Below are 15,573 nucleotides of genomic sequence, written 5' to 3' on the forward strand. Positions count from 1 at the left end.
GAATTAGACTTTTAGACTATTAGACTTATGCTGTCTTAACCTAAGGCAAATGCTGGCACAGACTATCCCTCAGATTCAAGAAAAGGCACAGAGCCTTCAGTTCCTTTCCAGCTTCCCCACTCCTTCTTCCTATTTACATATTGCCATTCCTGGCTTGGCAGCATTTCTTAACTGTTTGGTCTTCCAAAACCTTAAATATTAATGAGTCATAGTTTTTCCTCCTAGAATCCCCTTTAGAAACAACGAGCTGCCAATTTTCAGCATTGTCATCGAAACACATGGCGTGGCATGGCAGCAAGAGCTCTGCAGGCCATGACCTCTCTGAACACCTTGTGGGCTTTGTCTGTCTTGCCAAGTCTTCTAACCTAAAGTGAGATACTGAAGTTTGAATTCCCAGCAACAAATGCACAGATGAGAGTGCAGGAGAGGTGCTGAAAGATTCACTTTTGCTCTACTTGCAGTTGCCTTTATGATATCCCGACTTTCAGCAGACCTAGTCAGGAAAAAGGATAACTCCCTTTTTATTTTAATTGTGGTGGGAAACAGCACATGTTCACCAAACTTTTGAAACAGTCTATTGCTGCAATTTGTATGACAGTTTACAAGCTCAAATTAAGAAAAAATAAATAAATATTAAAAAAAAAAAAAAAAAAAAAAAAAAAAAAGATCAATGCTTATCAAGCCTGTTCTGCACCAAAGATGGTGCAGGGCCATTTTTGGATCTCAATAAGAACAGCTCAACAACAAATAGTTTAATAACTATTTTAATAAGACAGAATAAGTAAAAGAATATGGACAGCAAGTAAATCTTACATCTTAGCATCTTAAAAATCCTTAAGGAGTTAACAGCCTGTGAAAAAAAAAGGAATCACTTCGCCTCTCATTTTCTATCTGCAGGATAGAAACCTGCAATGTTAAAATATAATGCACTGATGTTAAGATTGAATAGCATCTTTAAGCTGTTGTCCTTCTGGAGCAGTTTAGCTTAACTATCACTGTTATTTCTGTTTGAACTGTCTGCCACTGCTTGAACCACATCAGTTTAATCATACACTTCATACATTTAAGAAATTCGGTGACTAGACTGTATGTTTGTTCATTGTTTCTTGTTTGTTTGTTTGTTTTTGTCTTGGAGTTTTAAAGATTCAAAAGGTGTCTAGAATTAGAGTTACCACTGAAGCCCCAAACAGGGTAATATCCACACAGTGGGGTTTGGATGTTCAGTAGGGAGCGATGTAGTGCTTTCAGGCATTGGCAGATGAGCTGTTTCAGTATGTTTCCCGGCATTTCTATACATGTTATACATGTACATACAAGAAATATACAATCCATTTTTTTTAGTATGAAAGAAAACGGGAAAATACGGGCTACTCCTGCCAAAGCCATTCCAAATGACATTTTTTTTTCTTCCTCTTTTTATAAATTTTACTGATGCTACTGGGTTTGAGCTCAAAATTTTGCAGTACAGCAATACAAAAATTATTATAGTTATTGACCATGTATAACAGACTCTTAATATTTATGAATTTAATAGTGATTGTTTCCCATCTCCCTTGAAGGATTGTTCTGAGCCCATAAAGACTAGAAAAGTTCCCCATAAGCTCTGTTCACTTCAAATATCTCTTTTTCCACTTTCATCCCCCTGTACCTAGTCATAGATTCTTGTGCTATATTAAAGTTTTCTCCTTCCTCAGTGTCTTTCTCTTTCAAATGTTTCTAGATGCTTGTCATATTCCCTCTAACCATTACTGAGACCCACTGTGGTTATTTACTTACTTTAATCTTTCCTACTGTATTTGTATATTTGGCCCATATGGAGCGGAACTTTTATTTCAGCTACTGGAAAGAAATGTATACAGTGATGTAATCTTCCTTTAGTGAGCAGAATTATAATTTACTGCTAACAACTTTATCTTTACACAATTATCTTACTATATTAACATGCAACTGAGATTACTCGCATAGTTTTGAATGACTGAGTTACTGTGTAATTTATCTTACAGTGTCACACAAACTATATTCCTGTTTGTGGATCAAATGGAGACACTTACCAAAACGAATGCTTCCTCAGGAGAGCTGCTTGCAAGCATCAGAAAGAGATAACAGTGGTATCAAGAGGACCTTGTTATTCTGGTATGTAAGGCATTCTGTGTCCCTAACGAATGATGGTGTATGGTCACGCCTTTAGTTAGGTCTCCCATAATTCTAGAGATTTTTATTTTCATGCTTTTTGCTGAGTGAAGTATGGGAACCACAAGTCCGCTTTAACATTAAAATTTAGTTATAGAGAAGAAAGCTGATATACCTTCTGATATGCTAACAGGTTGATAGATAAATGTAAGAAGTAGAAGTAATTTATCTGAGAAAATAGTATGTACTATTCTGATGTACAGATAGCAGAGCCTTGATATTCATTCAAAAGGTTTACAACAAAACTGAGCATATTCAACATTAGTCGTGTCTTCAGAACTCATTTTTAAGATGTACAGAATTAGTGTGACACCCAACAAGTGATTCTGATCATCCTGACTTCCACAGCACCTTTATCCAAGCCATCATCTTTACTAATTTCACATTGATTATTACATTGAAGATATGCATAGCTCTTTGAAAATCATTGTACCTCACATTCCTATTGGACTGGCCTTTTCAGTATTTCCACACACTTAAAATACATGGGACAGGTTTTTACTGGTTCTCTTGGACACAGAAACCTTAGGTACCAGAGGTCTTCCAAACTGGACAGTTTTCAAAGCTGGTGAGAGCAAACAGATGGCTGGCTGTCCAGAATTAAATTAAATGACTCAGCAGCATCAACAGCTGCATTCTTTGCTGCATAAATAATACAGAAAACAAACAAACAAACAAAAAACTTGCAGGGCATCCCTCACCTTTTGGTATGCAGCAGTTACTAGGTTACATTTACATGGCTGCAGAAAAGTGTGACTACAGATCAGGTGCAGATCTAAGAACTAGCTTGTTTAAATGCAGCATAGCTGTGTTTACACAAGCTGCTCTAATGCCTTTGACTACAGCATAGCCCTATACCGAAATATGGTTTTATTTGCTAAGGTTCAAAACAATCTATAGCTTTGGTCCTATAACTAAACAAAACCTGCATTTTGTGCTCAGCTGAGCCATGTAATTCCAGCAGACTGCAGGCAGATGACTGAATTTTAACGTCTTTCTCAATCTCCCACCTGTAAATTATCTCCTTGAGACAGGGAAATAGGAAAAAAAATAAATCCATTATCATTTTGGAACACTCATGTATTCCAATAAAAACATCCAAGAAGTACGTAGGTTTGAACTGAGGCTGAACAGTGTAACTTTTATTTTTTATTTCATGCCCAAATTATTTTAAGATACAGACCCAAAACATTAAAGTTTCTGTCTCTCACTGACAAAAAATACTAGAAGAATGTTTGTGGAAAGAACAAAAAAAAAAAAAAAAAGTTGTTATTTTTCTATGCATACTACCTAACTATGAATGACATTTGGAAATGAAAAATTGATTCTTCCTAGCCTCAGGTTGCTGGCAGCTAATTACAACATTACTCAGCTAGTATGAGATTTTTTTTTTAACCTTCCTCTCCTTTTCCTAACATCCCACATCAAACCCAAGAAATGCAGCACAATTTTTAGCATTTAGTGTAATAATTCAAGATGTGCTGAGACACAATTGACCGGAAAATACTGACAATATTTCTGAAACTGAGGATGCCATTCAGGCTTTGTACTGTGTTTATACTGGCCCAGTCAGTGGAGCTCCAGCAGAAGGGTACTGGATGCTCCCGGAGTGTCTGGCACACTCTGATTGATCTGGGAATATGGGATCATAAAAGCCATCCTCTGGAACCAGCCCATTCCCTACTGATGATAATAGGTTATTCTGGAGTCAATATATTTGTATTCTTCATCTGTAGCACACACGCACACACAATCTAATGCCTAAATTAAAAAAAAAATCATTTATAGGGTCACATTAATTTTCACCTAGTGCCTTGGAATTTGCTGTGAAAATCCTTTTGTTTGGCGATGTCTTTGGGAGCCCAGTATAGGTTCACTGGTTTTCTATCACAGCCTCAGTTTTTTCAAAGCAAAGGTCTGCTTTGCTGTGGAGGGATGCACACCAGACAATATGAAGGAATTCTCCCAGGGACAATGTAAGGACTACTTAATTTTTAAGTGTGTGAGAACTCTGAACCTCATACACGAATGAAATACTTCCCGCTTGCTAAGGATTGCTACCTCCCGAAGCTGTAGCACTGCAACAGAATACACTGGATGATTTAGTCAGATGTATTTCTTGACAGGTAACACTGTGTTTAATTTTTTACAGTCATGGGTGATTTAACAGCATATTATATATTTACTTCCTTTGTCCTAGTGCTGTCAGAGTTGCAAGATCCTAAAATAAGCAACATTAAAAACAAAAACAAAAAAACACAACAGAGTAAATCATAGGTGCTTTAGGAATGAACAAAATACGAGTTTTGAAATTAAAAATTATGTTTTAGAGAAATGTAGGAGAATGTATGACTGAAGCTTTGGGAATTGTGTATAGAGATCTCAACATTTTCAAGGCCCATTTTTCTACAAAGGGACTTTTTTTTTTTTTTTTCCAAATAACTGGGTTTACAGAGGTGCTTATATGCCTAACCATCCCTGGCAGAAGCTGTGGATGGTGAAGGCCTGTGGGTTTCAGTCAACACATGAAGTCTCGCATAGCAGAATACAGAGATACTAGGAAAATGAGTGAAATGCACCTTTACTGCTCTCTTTGCCTAATACTTTAATATACCTTAAAGAAGCCATCAATCAAATCAGGCTAAATAAAAATAATAAAATAAATAAATAGTAAAAACAAACAAACAAACTAAAACTAACTAACTTGCATTCACAAAGCAAAAATCGCTGGCATCATCCCGTCCATGACTGGGTGGAGCCAAGCAGAGCTGAGAAGCAAAGTCCTTGTCCAAGATACTCCCTGGTAGCATTTCCCATCTTCAGTCACTTTTCCTCCCTCTCTGTGGGCCTTCCCCCAGCTGGGGCTGGACAGGTGACCGTGGGATTATCATACAATCACAGAATCACAGAATGGCTTGAGTTGGAAGGGATCTTAAAGACCATCCAGTTTCAACCCCCTGCCATGGGCAGGGACACCTCCCACCAGACCAGGTTGCCCAAGGCCCCATCCAGCCTGGCCTTGAGCACCTCCAGAGAGCACCTCCATCTGCAGCTTCTCTGGGTAACCTGTGCCTTACCATCTTCACAGTGAAGAATTCATTCCTAATATCTAATCTAAATCTCCCCTCTTTTAGTTTAAAGCCATTACCCCTTGTCTTATCATTATCTGCCGAAGTAAAAAGTTGCTCTCCATCACAGTTATGTTCTGAACTAGATCAGAGAACTAGTTCAGCTTTTTTTTTTTTAAATGTAATTTATTTATTTCTCACCCTTTTCATTTGCAGTTCAGCTCACAAACACATGCATGGATGCTTTTAACATGTTCCTAACACACAGCTGGGCATGGGGAGGTGGCTATGCCTTCTCCAGGATTCCTGCCATGCTTATAGCACCAGCCACCTAGTTGCTGACCTGAAGCCTTCATCAGTTCATAAAGGATGATATTACACTAAAATTCATTCATATTATACACCTGAGAATCCTCTTCTAGAGGTTATCCCGAAATGGCTTGCTAAAACAGAGTAAGAAACCCAGGAGAGAGGCAGTCAGGGTGCTCACAGCACTGAGAAGGAGCCTCACCTAGTCCCTTGATTTCTTCTGCCTCCTTCTGCTGGAGAATTTATTGCTTTTTCTTGGTTTAAAATAAATTAATTTAGTGAATATGAAATAGACCTGCATGATTCATTTCTAAGAATGCATGTTCCTGTTAGCTCTCACACAAAGCCAGCATTTTGACTGCTGCCAGATTTACATTATTTGCACATGAAAATGAAACCACACTATGATATAGTACTTGAAACCACACAATGATGTAGTACTCTACATATTGCACTTACAGATTCTCAGTTCTGTATGTATTTGGAGGGCACAGTCCATTGCTTTTTCTGTTGGGATTTCTAAAGGTAAAAAAAAAAAAAAAAAAAAAGCAATTTACAAAACCAGAAGCAAATATTACAGTTCTGCTAGGTATAAGGCATGATTCTCTTAGGAGTGGCTTTAACTTTTTTTTTTTTTTTTTTGTAGAAGGATTACAAAGAAGCATAATTACATGTACACGTCCTCCTGAAAAGAAATATAATAAGCTCAATTTAATCCTTTTGAGGGAGTTGCAGGAGAGATTCAAGGCAATTCACCTCTAGATTAAGAAAGTGTGAAAATAACTCTTTATGCTCCCACAAGAAAGCCATAACAAACCTGAAAACCTGCTATAAAAACATACATGTGTTTTGCCAGCTGACCAAGACACGTAGTCCTAGATTCAGGGCAGAACAGGAGCTTTCCTGTCCAGCCCACAAGGAGGATCAGTGACAGCACAGCATCACCCGTCTGTTGTTAGGAAGGAAATGTTTTGGGAGCAAAGAACAAAGCTTACACAAACATACTGCATCAATGAATGCCAGAATTTAATATCCTGAGCTTTTGTTGTGTTGCATAATTTAGCAGGAGATGGCTACCAGGATCAAGTGGTGGCAAATGCTTTTGCCCTGAAAATGTCAAGACAAATGATCATTGACTATGCACAGCCTGGCAAGGCACAGGTTAAAACCCTATCTCCAACAGCCAGGGGCCCTGCAGCTGCTGGCAATTAGGCTTGTCAGCATTCCTCCCAAAAGCTCCTGCTGGCATATGAAAACCAGGGGTAATTGGGAGCAGCAGTCATCTTCTCGAGGCAGGAAGCCTGTGGGAGCAGGACTGAGCTGCTGGGTGTGTGGGGTGGCTGGGCTGGCGGGCTCCTCAGCAAGCATCCCTGTGAGCCTGACAAGCAGTGGGAAACTGGAGCTTGTTTTGCTTTGGGCTTTGCTCTGACTGGCAGCTGGGAGCGGGCTGTGGCCATTTCAGATGTCTTCTGAGATGCTGACCTTGCTCCGCTGCCTGGAGATTTCAGCAATCTGTGCTGCTGCAGGGACATCCTCTTGGCTTTGTGGGTGGGGGTGTTCTTATCACAGGTTCCTAATAATTTCACACACTTTTCACTCGAGGGCACTCTTGTGTTCCCAGAGTCCCAGAGACTGCAGAAAGCTTGCCTTGTCCCTCCAGGGAGAGTGCTGCCCATCGGGTCTATACCAGCCTGGAAAGCAAGGCTGAATGCCATCAGCTAACAGGGGGCTGGGACTGGAGAGAGCAGTTGCCCTTTCTCTCTTCCAGTTCAATTTAATATGATGACTAATTGACTGTGATCGAATAAAACAGTCATCGTTATCCAGGACTCGAGCAATGAAGCTTTGAGAATGCTGGTGTGGAAAGAGCAATTTCTGCTTAGTGCAGAAGGGAGTGGTGTGTACTCTCTTTGTGCTAAAAAGAAAAATGAAGGGAAAAACAGACAAAACACCCACCTAACACCCCACTATATCCTGAAAGCTTTAGGGCAATATCCAGGACTTGGGCATAAAGAGTATAACAACTCCTGGGTTGCCAAAGTTCAGATGCTGGAAATCCCTTCTCAACAGTCAGCTAATCCTTGCAGTACCCAAATTCCACAAACATGTCAGGTTTTTGCTTTGTTTCCTGGAGAATGGCATACGGTTTTACCTCTGATGTGTCAAGAGGTATTTAGTCCTATCCACGACTGAATAGCTGCTGACCTATTTCTTACAACGATCTGAAAAAGGTGCCTCCTTTTGGCATTTCTTTGCCTACCCTTGTGTGAGCAGGGTCTGAGAGCTTTGCTCTGGAGGCACCCACCAGACCACGGGTCCTGTGTGAATCGATGCCAGGGTCTTCTTGCTCAAAAGTAGTCAGCAAAGTGTTTGTACTCCTGTTAGTGCTGAGCTGTTTGGAGCGTTTGCTGCAAATCAGGAAGAGACAGGTTCAATTTTCATGCTAGTTGGAGTTAAAACCTGACCCTGCTGGGAGAGTGGCCCCATCTTCTCCAGAGCAGAGCACCATGCAGAAATGGTTCCTGTTCTGAGAGCCACAACAAAAACAAGGCATTCAGATGCTATGCCTGGTCCAAGTGCTTCTCTGTGTCTTTTATCCAAAAGCTCCTTCACAGAGAAAGGCAGCTTGTGACAGAAGCCTGCACATTTGTCTATAAGCACATCTTTATGAGCCCATTTGGGAAAGGGTGGCTTAAGTAAAGAGAGAGTAGTCAGTCTCTCTGTAATTACTGACCAAAAGTAATTGGTCAAAGCTGGGGGGATTATATTTCTGTCCAACGTCCTTGCTTGTTTGAGCATCCTTCTTGCCAGGTCCCATAGCATGGAGACCAATTCTGGAATTCCTGAATCAGTTAAAGGCCTGAAAAGAGCACGGCTGCTTGTCCAAGTAAGCTTGCAGAAAATGCTACTTTTTAAACCAGCAGCTGCTTAGGAAAACCTAGCCAAGGCTCAGAAAAAGGCAGGAACACAGGATTTGTTTAACATGGTTACCCTGGAGAGAAGAGCGCCAGCACAGCTCCCTGACTCAGGGGAGAAGCACAATTTCTCTGTCAAAAATGATGCAAAGTGTTATACAAGGTGCCACTCTTTTTTTTTTTTTTTTCTTTTTTTTCTTTTTTTTTTTAATGGTTTCTTGAGATCTGAAAGCCCAGCAAAGCAAGAATGGATCCATCTCTTTACTAGGATGCTCTGCACAGAGTTGCCTGTGGACTTCACACTGGTCAGCCCAATGATCTGTGTGGATGGGTGACCTGAGCAGCCCCATGGCATGGCTAATGCTGCCTGCTGGAGCTGAGTGGGGCTTCTAGTGATAGGACAAGGGGTAATGGCTTTAGGCTAAAAGAGGGTATGTTTAGATTAGATATTAGGAAGAAATTCTTCACTCCGAGGATGGTGAGGCACTGGCACAGGCTGCCCAGAGCAGCTGTGGATGCCCCATCCGTGGAGGTGCTCAAGGCCAGGCTGGATGGGGCTTTGGGCAGCCTCGTCTGGTGGGAGGTGTCCCTGCCCACGGCAGGGGGGTTGGAACCAGATGGCTTTAATGTCCCCTCCAACCCAAACCGTTCTGTGATTCTCGCCTGGGGCTGGATGCACAGGGAGAGTGAGAGCTGGAGACAAAAACATGAAGCAACTCAGGTTCCTGGGAGGCTTTTTAGACTTCGAGTTTTGAGTATGAATTACATATTGTACTTCCTTAAGTCAACTTCTGCTCCCTTAAAACAGCTTAGGGCACAATTTCACCACTTTAAAGAAGCCTATGTACTTAACTCATATAAATAAATTACACTCCTTCAAATTTCTTCATGATGCAATAATGCATCAGAATCATAGAATCATTTAGGTTGGAAAGACCTCCAAGATCATCAAGTCCAAATGAAGACATAGTTTTCAGCAATTCAACAATGAATTTTTTATGGGATTGTCTGCTTTATCAGTAAAGTGGGTCACTATGGAAGGAACAGGAGTCCTTCTGTTTTTACACTTATTTCTGAAAGGTAATAAGCTCAGTCTATTAGACACACAGAATAATGATATAGGAGAAAAGAAAGAAAAATTTAGACTCAGGAAAAGAGAATTCTCTATTGCTGATACTCCGTGTGACAGGAGATTATTTTTAATGTGTGAAGTGACCCAGTAACGTGGAATTTCACACAAATTTCACACTTTCTTCCACGTACTAGAGGGAATTATTCTTAGAAATATAGCTGCTTAAAGAAATGGGGGAAGGGGGAACACAACTCAACAAATTGAGGGGTTGGTATTTCCTCTGATGTGAGCAATGAGCTTGTAGGTGGGAGTATGAACCCCACTCCTCTCTCTGTCTGCTCTCCTTGCTCTTTCAGGTTTGTGGAAATATATTCAGCTACCTTCTCTGCCACCAAAGCAGGCATGAAAGGAGAGGTGTGGGATGAGCAGAGTGCGTGCTCTGCTCCTCTCCTCATCTTCCAGAGAAGCTGAGCTCACTGGGGAGGGGAGCAATTTACTGGCAGTAATTGCCATCCCAGCCTCTCCTCTCTGTCTCCTTTGAGCAAGAAAGACCAAGGGAGGTTTGTGTCACTCGAAGGGCTTGTCTTCACAGCAGTGCTAGCTGAAGACAGTGCGCAGAGCATGGCCCAGCAGAATGCAGATCCCTGTGCAAAGCCCCTGGCCAGCCCCAGAAAGCTCTGAAGATGAGCGAGTTGGCCTGGGGGAGGGGGGGTGAGGAAGCTCAAGTCCTGCTCATGCTTGAACTGTAAATGCAGAGGGCATGCAGCTACAAGCTGCTGATGAGCTGTCACTCATCTGATGCTAATCCAGTCAGTCTAATGCCAATGAAATAACTATGCTGTTAGAGCATCCTTATACAAAGTGATCAGCTCACTTGGGAGGAGCTATCTTATAGATAGATAACCTAAGCCAACTTCACCGTGAGGACAGTTACTTCTGGAGGCACTTCTGCAGCCAGGCAATTTACAAAAACTCCTTCATGTGCCATTCCCAGGGCCAGAGGGTTAAAAGCAAACCTTACTTTCCTTCGTAAGTAGATTCCAAAAATCAGACTGCGTACTATTCAGTACACAGACTGTGTACTATTCGTCTGTTTTAGGTTTAACAAGTGCGAATGCTAACAGTTGAAAAAAGGCTAAGAAAACACTTTTGTTTACAGTACTGAGTGTTGCTGTTCTTTGAGTAAAAACTATCCTGACACAGAAAAGAGAATGGGGCACAATAGGCATCAACCAACTGTACGAAAGGATGCCAGACTTTATGCAAGATGTTTGTTTTTACAGCTGGCTCATGAAGTGTAACACCTGTACTATGTTTTACAGTGACAAGTTGCTAAGAAAACAGCTGCTCTTGGAGCAATATTTTCATTTGCTTTTTTTTTTTTTTTTTTTTTTTTTCTCCTCCCCCTCTGCTTCCTCTTCAGATAATGGCTCTGGGTCAGGAGAAGGAGGTGAGTACCCAACCCCCATTACACGTGCTTTTGGTCTCTTTTAGTATACATTTATCTGTGTCTGTTTTACGTAAGGGACTGCTGTAGTATAGGAATTAAGGAAAAGTTATGATAACTTAAAAATAAGCTTGCATGCTGTAGTGTTTTTGTGAGTATCTCAGAACAGTATTTTTACAGAAATAGTTTGTAGTGTGCATTTGACTCTTTCAGATATGACCTATATCATTTTTCATTTGTTTCATGCATGCTAAAACGGTATTGCCAGCAATGTAGTGTAATAGGTCTATACTAAACCACCATTTCACCTTTATCTCACTCCTGGAAATGTCTATCCACAATAAATGTCTTGCTTGTTTATTTCCTTGCATGCATTTCCTTAGTGTATGCAATATCTAGTTATCACTTTATCCTTGGCAAACATGTTGCCTAAAAATGTGCAAAGATTACAGTAAGATATGTTTTTAATAAATATTTTAAATGTTCTGTTCAAAGCTGTGTATTCAAAGAGGGCAAATAGCACAACTGGTCCTAATGGAAGTGTCCCTGTCTTTGAACACATCTTAACCTCCTTCCAGTGGTTAAAAATGTTAAAAAATATGCAATTTTATCTTAATTTTGTCATTGATACTAGTAGCAAGAATACATATAGAATGAAAACGTGAGATATATCACAGAATCATAGAATGGCTTGGGTTGGAAGGGACCTCAAAGATCACCCAGTTCCAACCCCATTGCCATAGGCAGGAATGCCACCCACTAGATCAGATTGCTCAGGGCCTCATCCAACCTGGCCTTGAACACATTACGTGTTGCAGTGTATACTGATGGGACTGACTGTATACAAGTCACTGTGTTTGACACCTCATTTTAAGCACACATTGTCCAAACAACGTCCCCTCAAAGCTCTCAAGGACCTTGGATTTTCATATCTGTTTCTTAATGGGCTATATGAACAGCAGGAGGCTCTGTTGGCCTGGTTCAGACATCCTTTCCTCCCCTGTGTGCTGTGGTGGGCTGTGCACTGCCTGGGGACAGACAGGTGGGCAGCACGTGGGGCAGGGACCCATCATCCCTGGGGCACTCCCATGAGAAATGCCAGGCACACAGTGAGCGGTGCTTGCTAAGGCTGTCTGAAGAGATGTTTCACCAGGATATGCAAGGTCCTATCTCTAAGTGACACGATGTTGTGTTACCTCAACCCATCTAGTACAGTTTGAAATATTGGAAGCCTCACGTGTGCAGCTATGTGAAAATGTAATGACCAATGATCACTGTGTGATTAAGCACAACATTTAACTTTCCAGAAACCAGGAGCTAGCTCTTTTATTTTATTAATGTAAAAAGGCAAGGCATTTCCCATGGCTTTAATAACTTGCTACCAGAAAATTCGTGGGCTGCTGGTAGCACACAGCCATTCTCATGTGCTTTCTTTTGGTTTGCCTTGTTTTCTTCCGAGCTGTACCTGAAGGACCAATTTTCTGCTCAAGCAATGCCTCGTGTTACCTTCACTGGTGATTTTCTTCTGATGCTTTTCTTCCTGAGCTTGCATCATGCTCTTTCCCCAGCTCTGCTTGCTTCCCACTTTGTTACCCAGCTTGTTATTCCCCTACAGCTGCTCCCTGCAAGCTGCAAGTTGCTTGCCTCAGTATTACTATGCACTTCTTATGGGAGACAGATGACAGTAATTTAGCCCACCTCCGACTTTTATTTTTGCTACAGTTACAGAAATGCTTGAATGCTGTTGGAAATTTTTGTAGTATTTCCCCAATCAGATACAAAAATCCCCATTAAGTCTCTTGTAAATTTTACTGTGTTGGTCTGGAGTAGATGACTGACAGATGTGGGGATTCTTTGGGCTATTTTAATAACAATTTGGAAAAAAGTAGGACAGAACATTCTGTCTTTCGTTGGCTACTCACTGATGAGATGAAAAATACAAGTTCATATATATTTGTTGCTTGATTTGGGGCAGGAGATTGCACACATTTTCTCTTGGTAAGAGAGTCCCAAACAGCATCTCCCTTGGCTTTTGCTTTTGTAGCTGTTCTCACTTAAAATATCAACTGAACCTGGAGGAAGGAGACAGCCTGGAGGTTGAAAGGATGCATGCTTCAGAAGGGCTTTGTTAACTGGGACTCAGTGCGCCAGTGAATTATAATTATTTATGCAAAATAGGATAGCATTAGTTGAAGAGATTTGGTGGTCTCTCCAGGCTGCTTTGTAGAAGTGGTTAGTGCATCATCTTGGGGACGGAATATGCACATTCTGTTCACTTTGGGCAGAGAGAGAAGAATTGTATCTGGCTCCCTTTACCTCATGCAAGTGCCTTGGGTATTCTTCTTGGGTATTGAATAAAAAAGGGACAACGTACTTGCTATCACTACTTCCTTCAGCAGTTTTGTGATGTTAGTCCTTCATTTCTTCAGTGAAGGACTTCATTTCTTCAATGAAGTGTTCCCATTTTTGTCCAGTATGAAAAAAGTTGTTTATGGTTCTTAATTTTAGGTAGAAAAAATATTTTAAATTACAAGTAATTGTAATTCTTGCCAGTTGGGACTTTTTTTTTTTCCTTTTTTTTCTTCTTTTTCTTTAGATACATCTAGGCCTAATTAGTGATACAGTGAACTACTGCTTTTCCCATCTACCTTTGTCACTAAACTGGTAGTAGTACTTCTACAGAACTGTCTGGCTAGTCTTCAGTACATTGAGTCATTTTCTGTGCCTGGATCCTTCAAAGGATGGAATCTACTGTTACTTTGATTATTGACCTCTGTTCTGGCCAAAAACTCAAGATCATTATTGTACTCAAAATATTTTCATATCTGGATGTGTTTTTATTCCATTATTCAAGTAACTGTAAAAGTGTCACAAGAAGACATTAAAGACATCAAAGATGTATTACATGTTAAGGAAATTTAGAATTAAAACATATTTTGAAAAGAATGCTCAACCTGTTGAGGCAGGAATTATTCAGGATCCCAAGAAGAGAAAGTCCAGCTACAGGACTGATTCGAGCACAGCACAGATCCTTCCTGGCCCACCCTTCCCCATTTTCTTCCAAAGGAAACCAGAACATGCTGAGATATAATAATCACCCAGGCTTCACAGTTTAATAGCATACTCTTGGCTCAGAGTGCACAAATGGGGACCAGGTTGAGTAGGTTATATGCCCTGTGGGTTAGACGTAGATGCTGCTTGTAAAAAGCAGTGTAAGTGAGGCAAGATCCTGCAAGTGCGTGAACAAGCTTGCTTTAAAATTTTTGTTTTCTTTTTAGGATTTACATTTCCAGATGTTAATCACAGAATCGGTGTTTGCTTTGTTTCCTATACATGCAATTAGTGGGATTGTGCATGCACCAGTGATGCTTGCACATACGAAACGGATGAGTGTAGCTACTTGTACACGTTCAGGAAGCACTGTCATTGTTCTGCACAAGATGTACTGTTTGCTGGTAGGTTTTTAAATCTGAAGGAAAGAACTGGAAAAGTGTCTGGATTCTGCTCTGTAGTTGCTACAGATCTGCTGGTGACAGTTTCCTCTGCTTAAATTAGCTGCATGCCTCCCATGCGGCTGAGATTTGTGCTAGTGGTTCACGTTGTTCTGTTTCATTTTCCAGATGCATAGCAAGCTCATAAATGATTCTGAAATTTGACTTCATGCAGAATTTCCCTCCTACTCCAAAGCTGCATGATGTTAAATGCGTTAATTTTAATGTCAAAAAAGTATATTTAAAACTGATTAAAAAACAAACACTCACACACACACTAAAAACCTCTTCCTCAAAGACTATTTCAGACAATATCTTGCCTTAGAAGTTGTTATGCGTGACAAAAATGCTAAAGACTGTGGAACTACTGATCCAGATTCTCTCCCAAATCATATTTACAGTTACAAAGATAGGAGATTTTAGTAAAAGAATTAGGATTGGGAGATTTTTTTCAGTACAACTGAATGAAATAAAGGAACATCAGTTTTAAGGGTGACAGAATCGTCTAGTTGCCCTCTGACTTGCTGGGTAAACAATTTCCATTTCCTATGGTCTGACAGCACAGTATTCATAAAGAGTTGCAATCAAATTACTCATTTTGCTTATTCCAGAAGTCTGAACCTTCAATTAGCATAATAAAAATTACAGTTATGAAACCAAGCTGTTGATCACTTGTGGCAATGGGTATCCTGATGCCACTTCTAAGAATAGTATGCATTATTAATTCAGAAATGAGAGAAATTTCAAAACCCTCATTGCTCTACCATTATGTTTCACCCCTACAGAAAACAACATCAGAGAGTGGGACTCAGCCCTACAAATGTCTCCTAGTTAAGGTCACAGCTGATAACTGTGGGATACATTAGATTTGCATCTAAGATATGGGCTTCTCACAGTAACATCATATGAATTATTCTGCAAGTTCCTTGTTCTGAAGAACACATTCATAAAAATGGCTCCTGATCCATTTTCTTTAATCTGTGATTTGTTACTGTTTGAGATAGAACTGGTGAAAGAGAAACCACAGTCTCAGATTCATATCCATCTCTGCCAGCAGTAAATTGTAACACTATTTGGCCTG

General features: G+C 40.5%; 1 protein-coding gene across 1 annotated transcript in view; it reads left to right on the plus strand.

Moving 5' to 3' along the window:
* The window catches only part of TMEFF1 (transmembrane protein with EGF like and two follistatin like domains 1), a 124,383-nt gene that overhangs the window by 73,058 nt on the left and 35,752 nt on the right, over positions 1 to 15,573 (plus strand). Inside the window, exons 3-4 of the mRNA XM_084508636.1 lie at positions 2,004 to 2,133; positions 10,978 to 11,004. Of these exons, the coding sequence (XP_084364762.1) occupies positions 2,004 to 2,133; positions 10,978 to 11,004 (157 nt within the window). The remainder of the gene's footprint in view (positions 1 to 2,003; positions 2,134 to 10,977; positions 11,005 to 15,573) is intronic.

The sequence above is a fragment of the Aythya ferina genome (assembly GCF_964211825.1).
Source record: "Aythya ferina genome assembly, chromosome: 2".
Classification (NCBI taxonomy): Eukaryota; Metazoa; Chordata; class Aves; order Anseriformes; family Anatidae; genus Aythya; species Aythya ferina.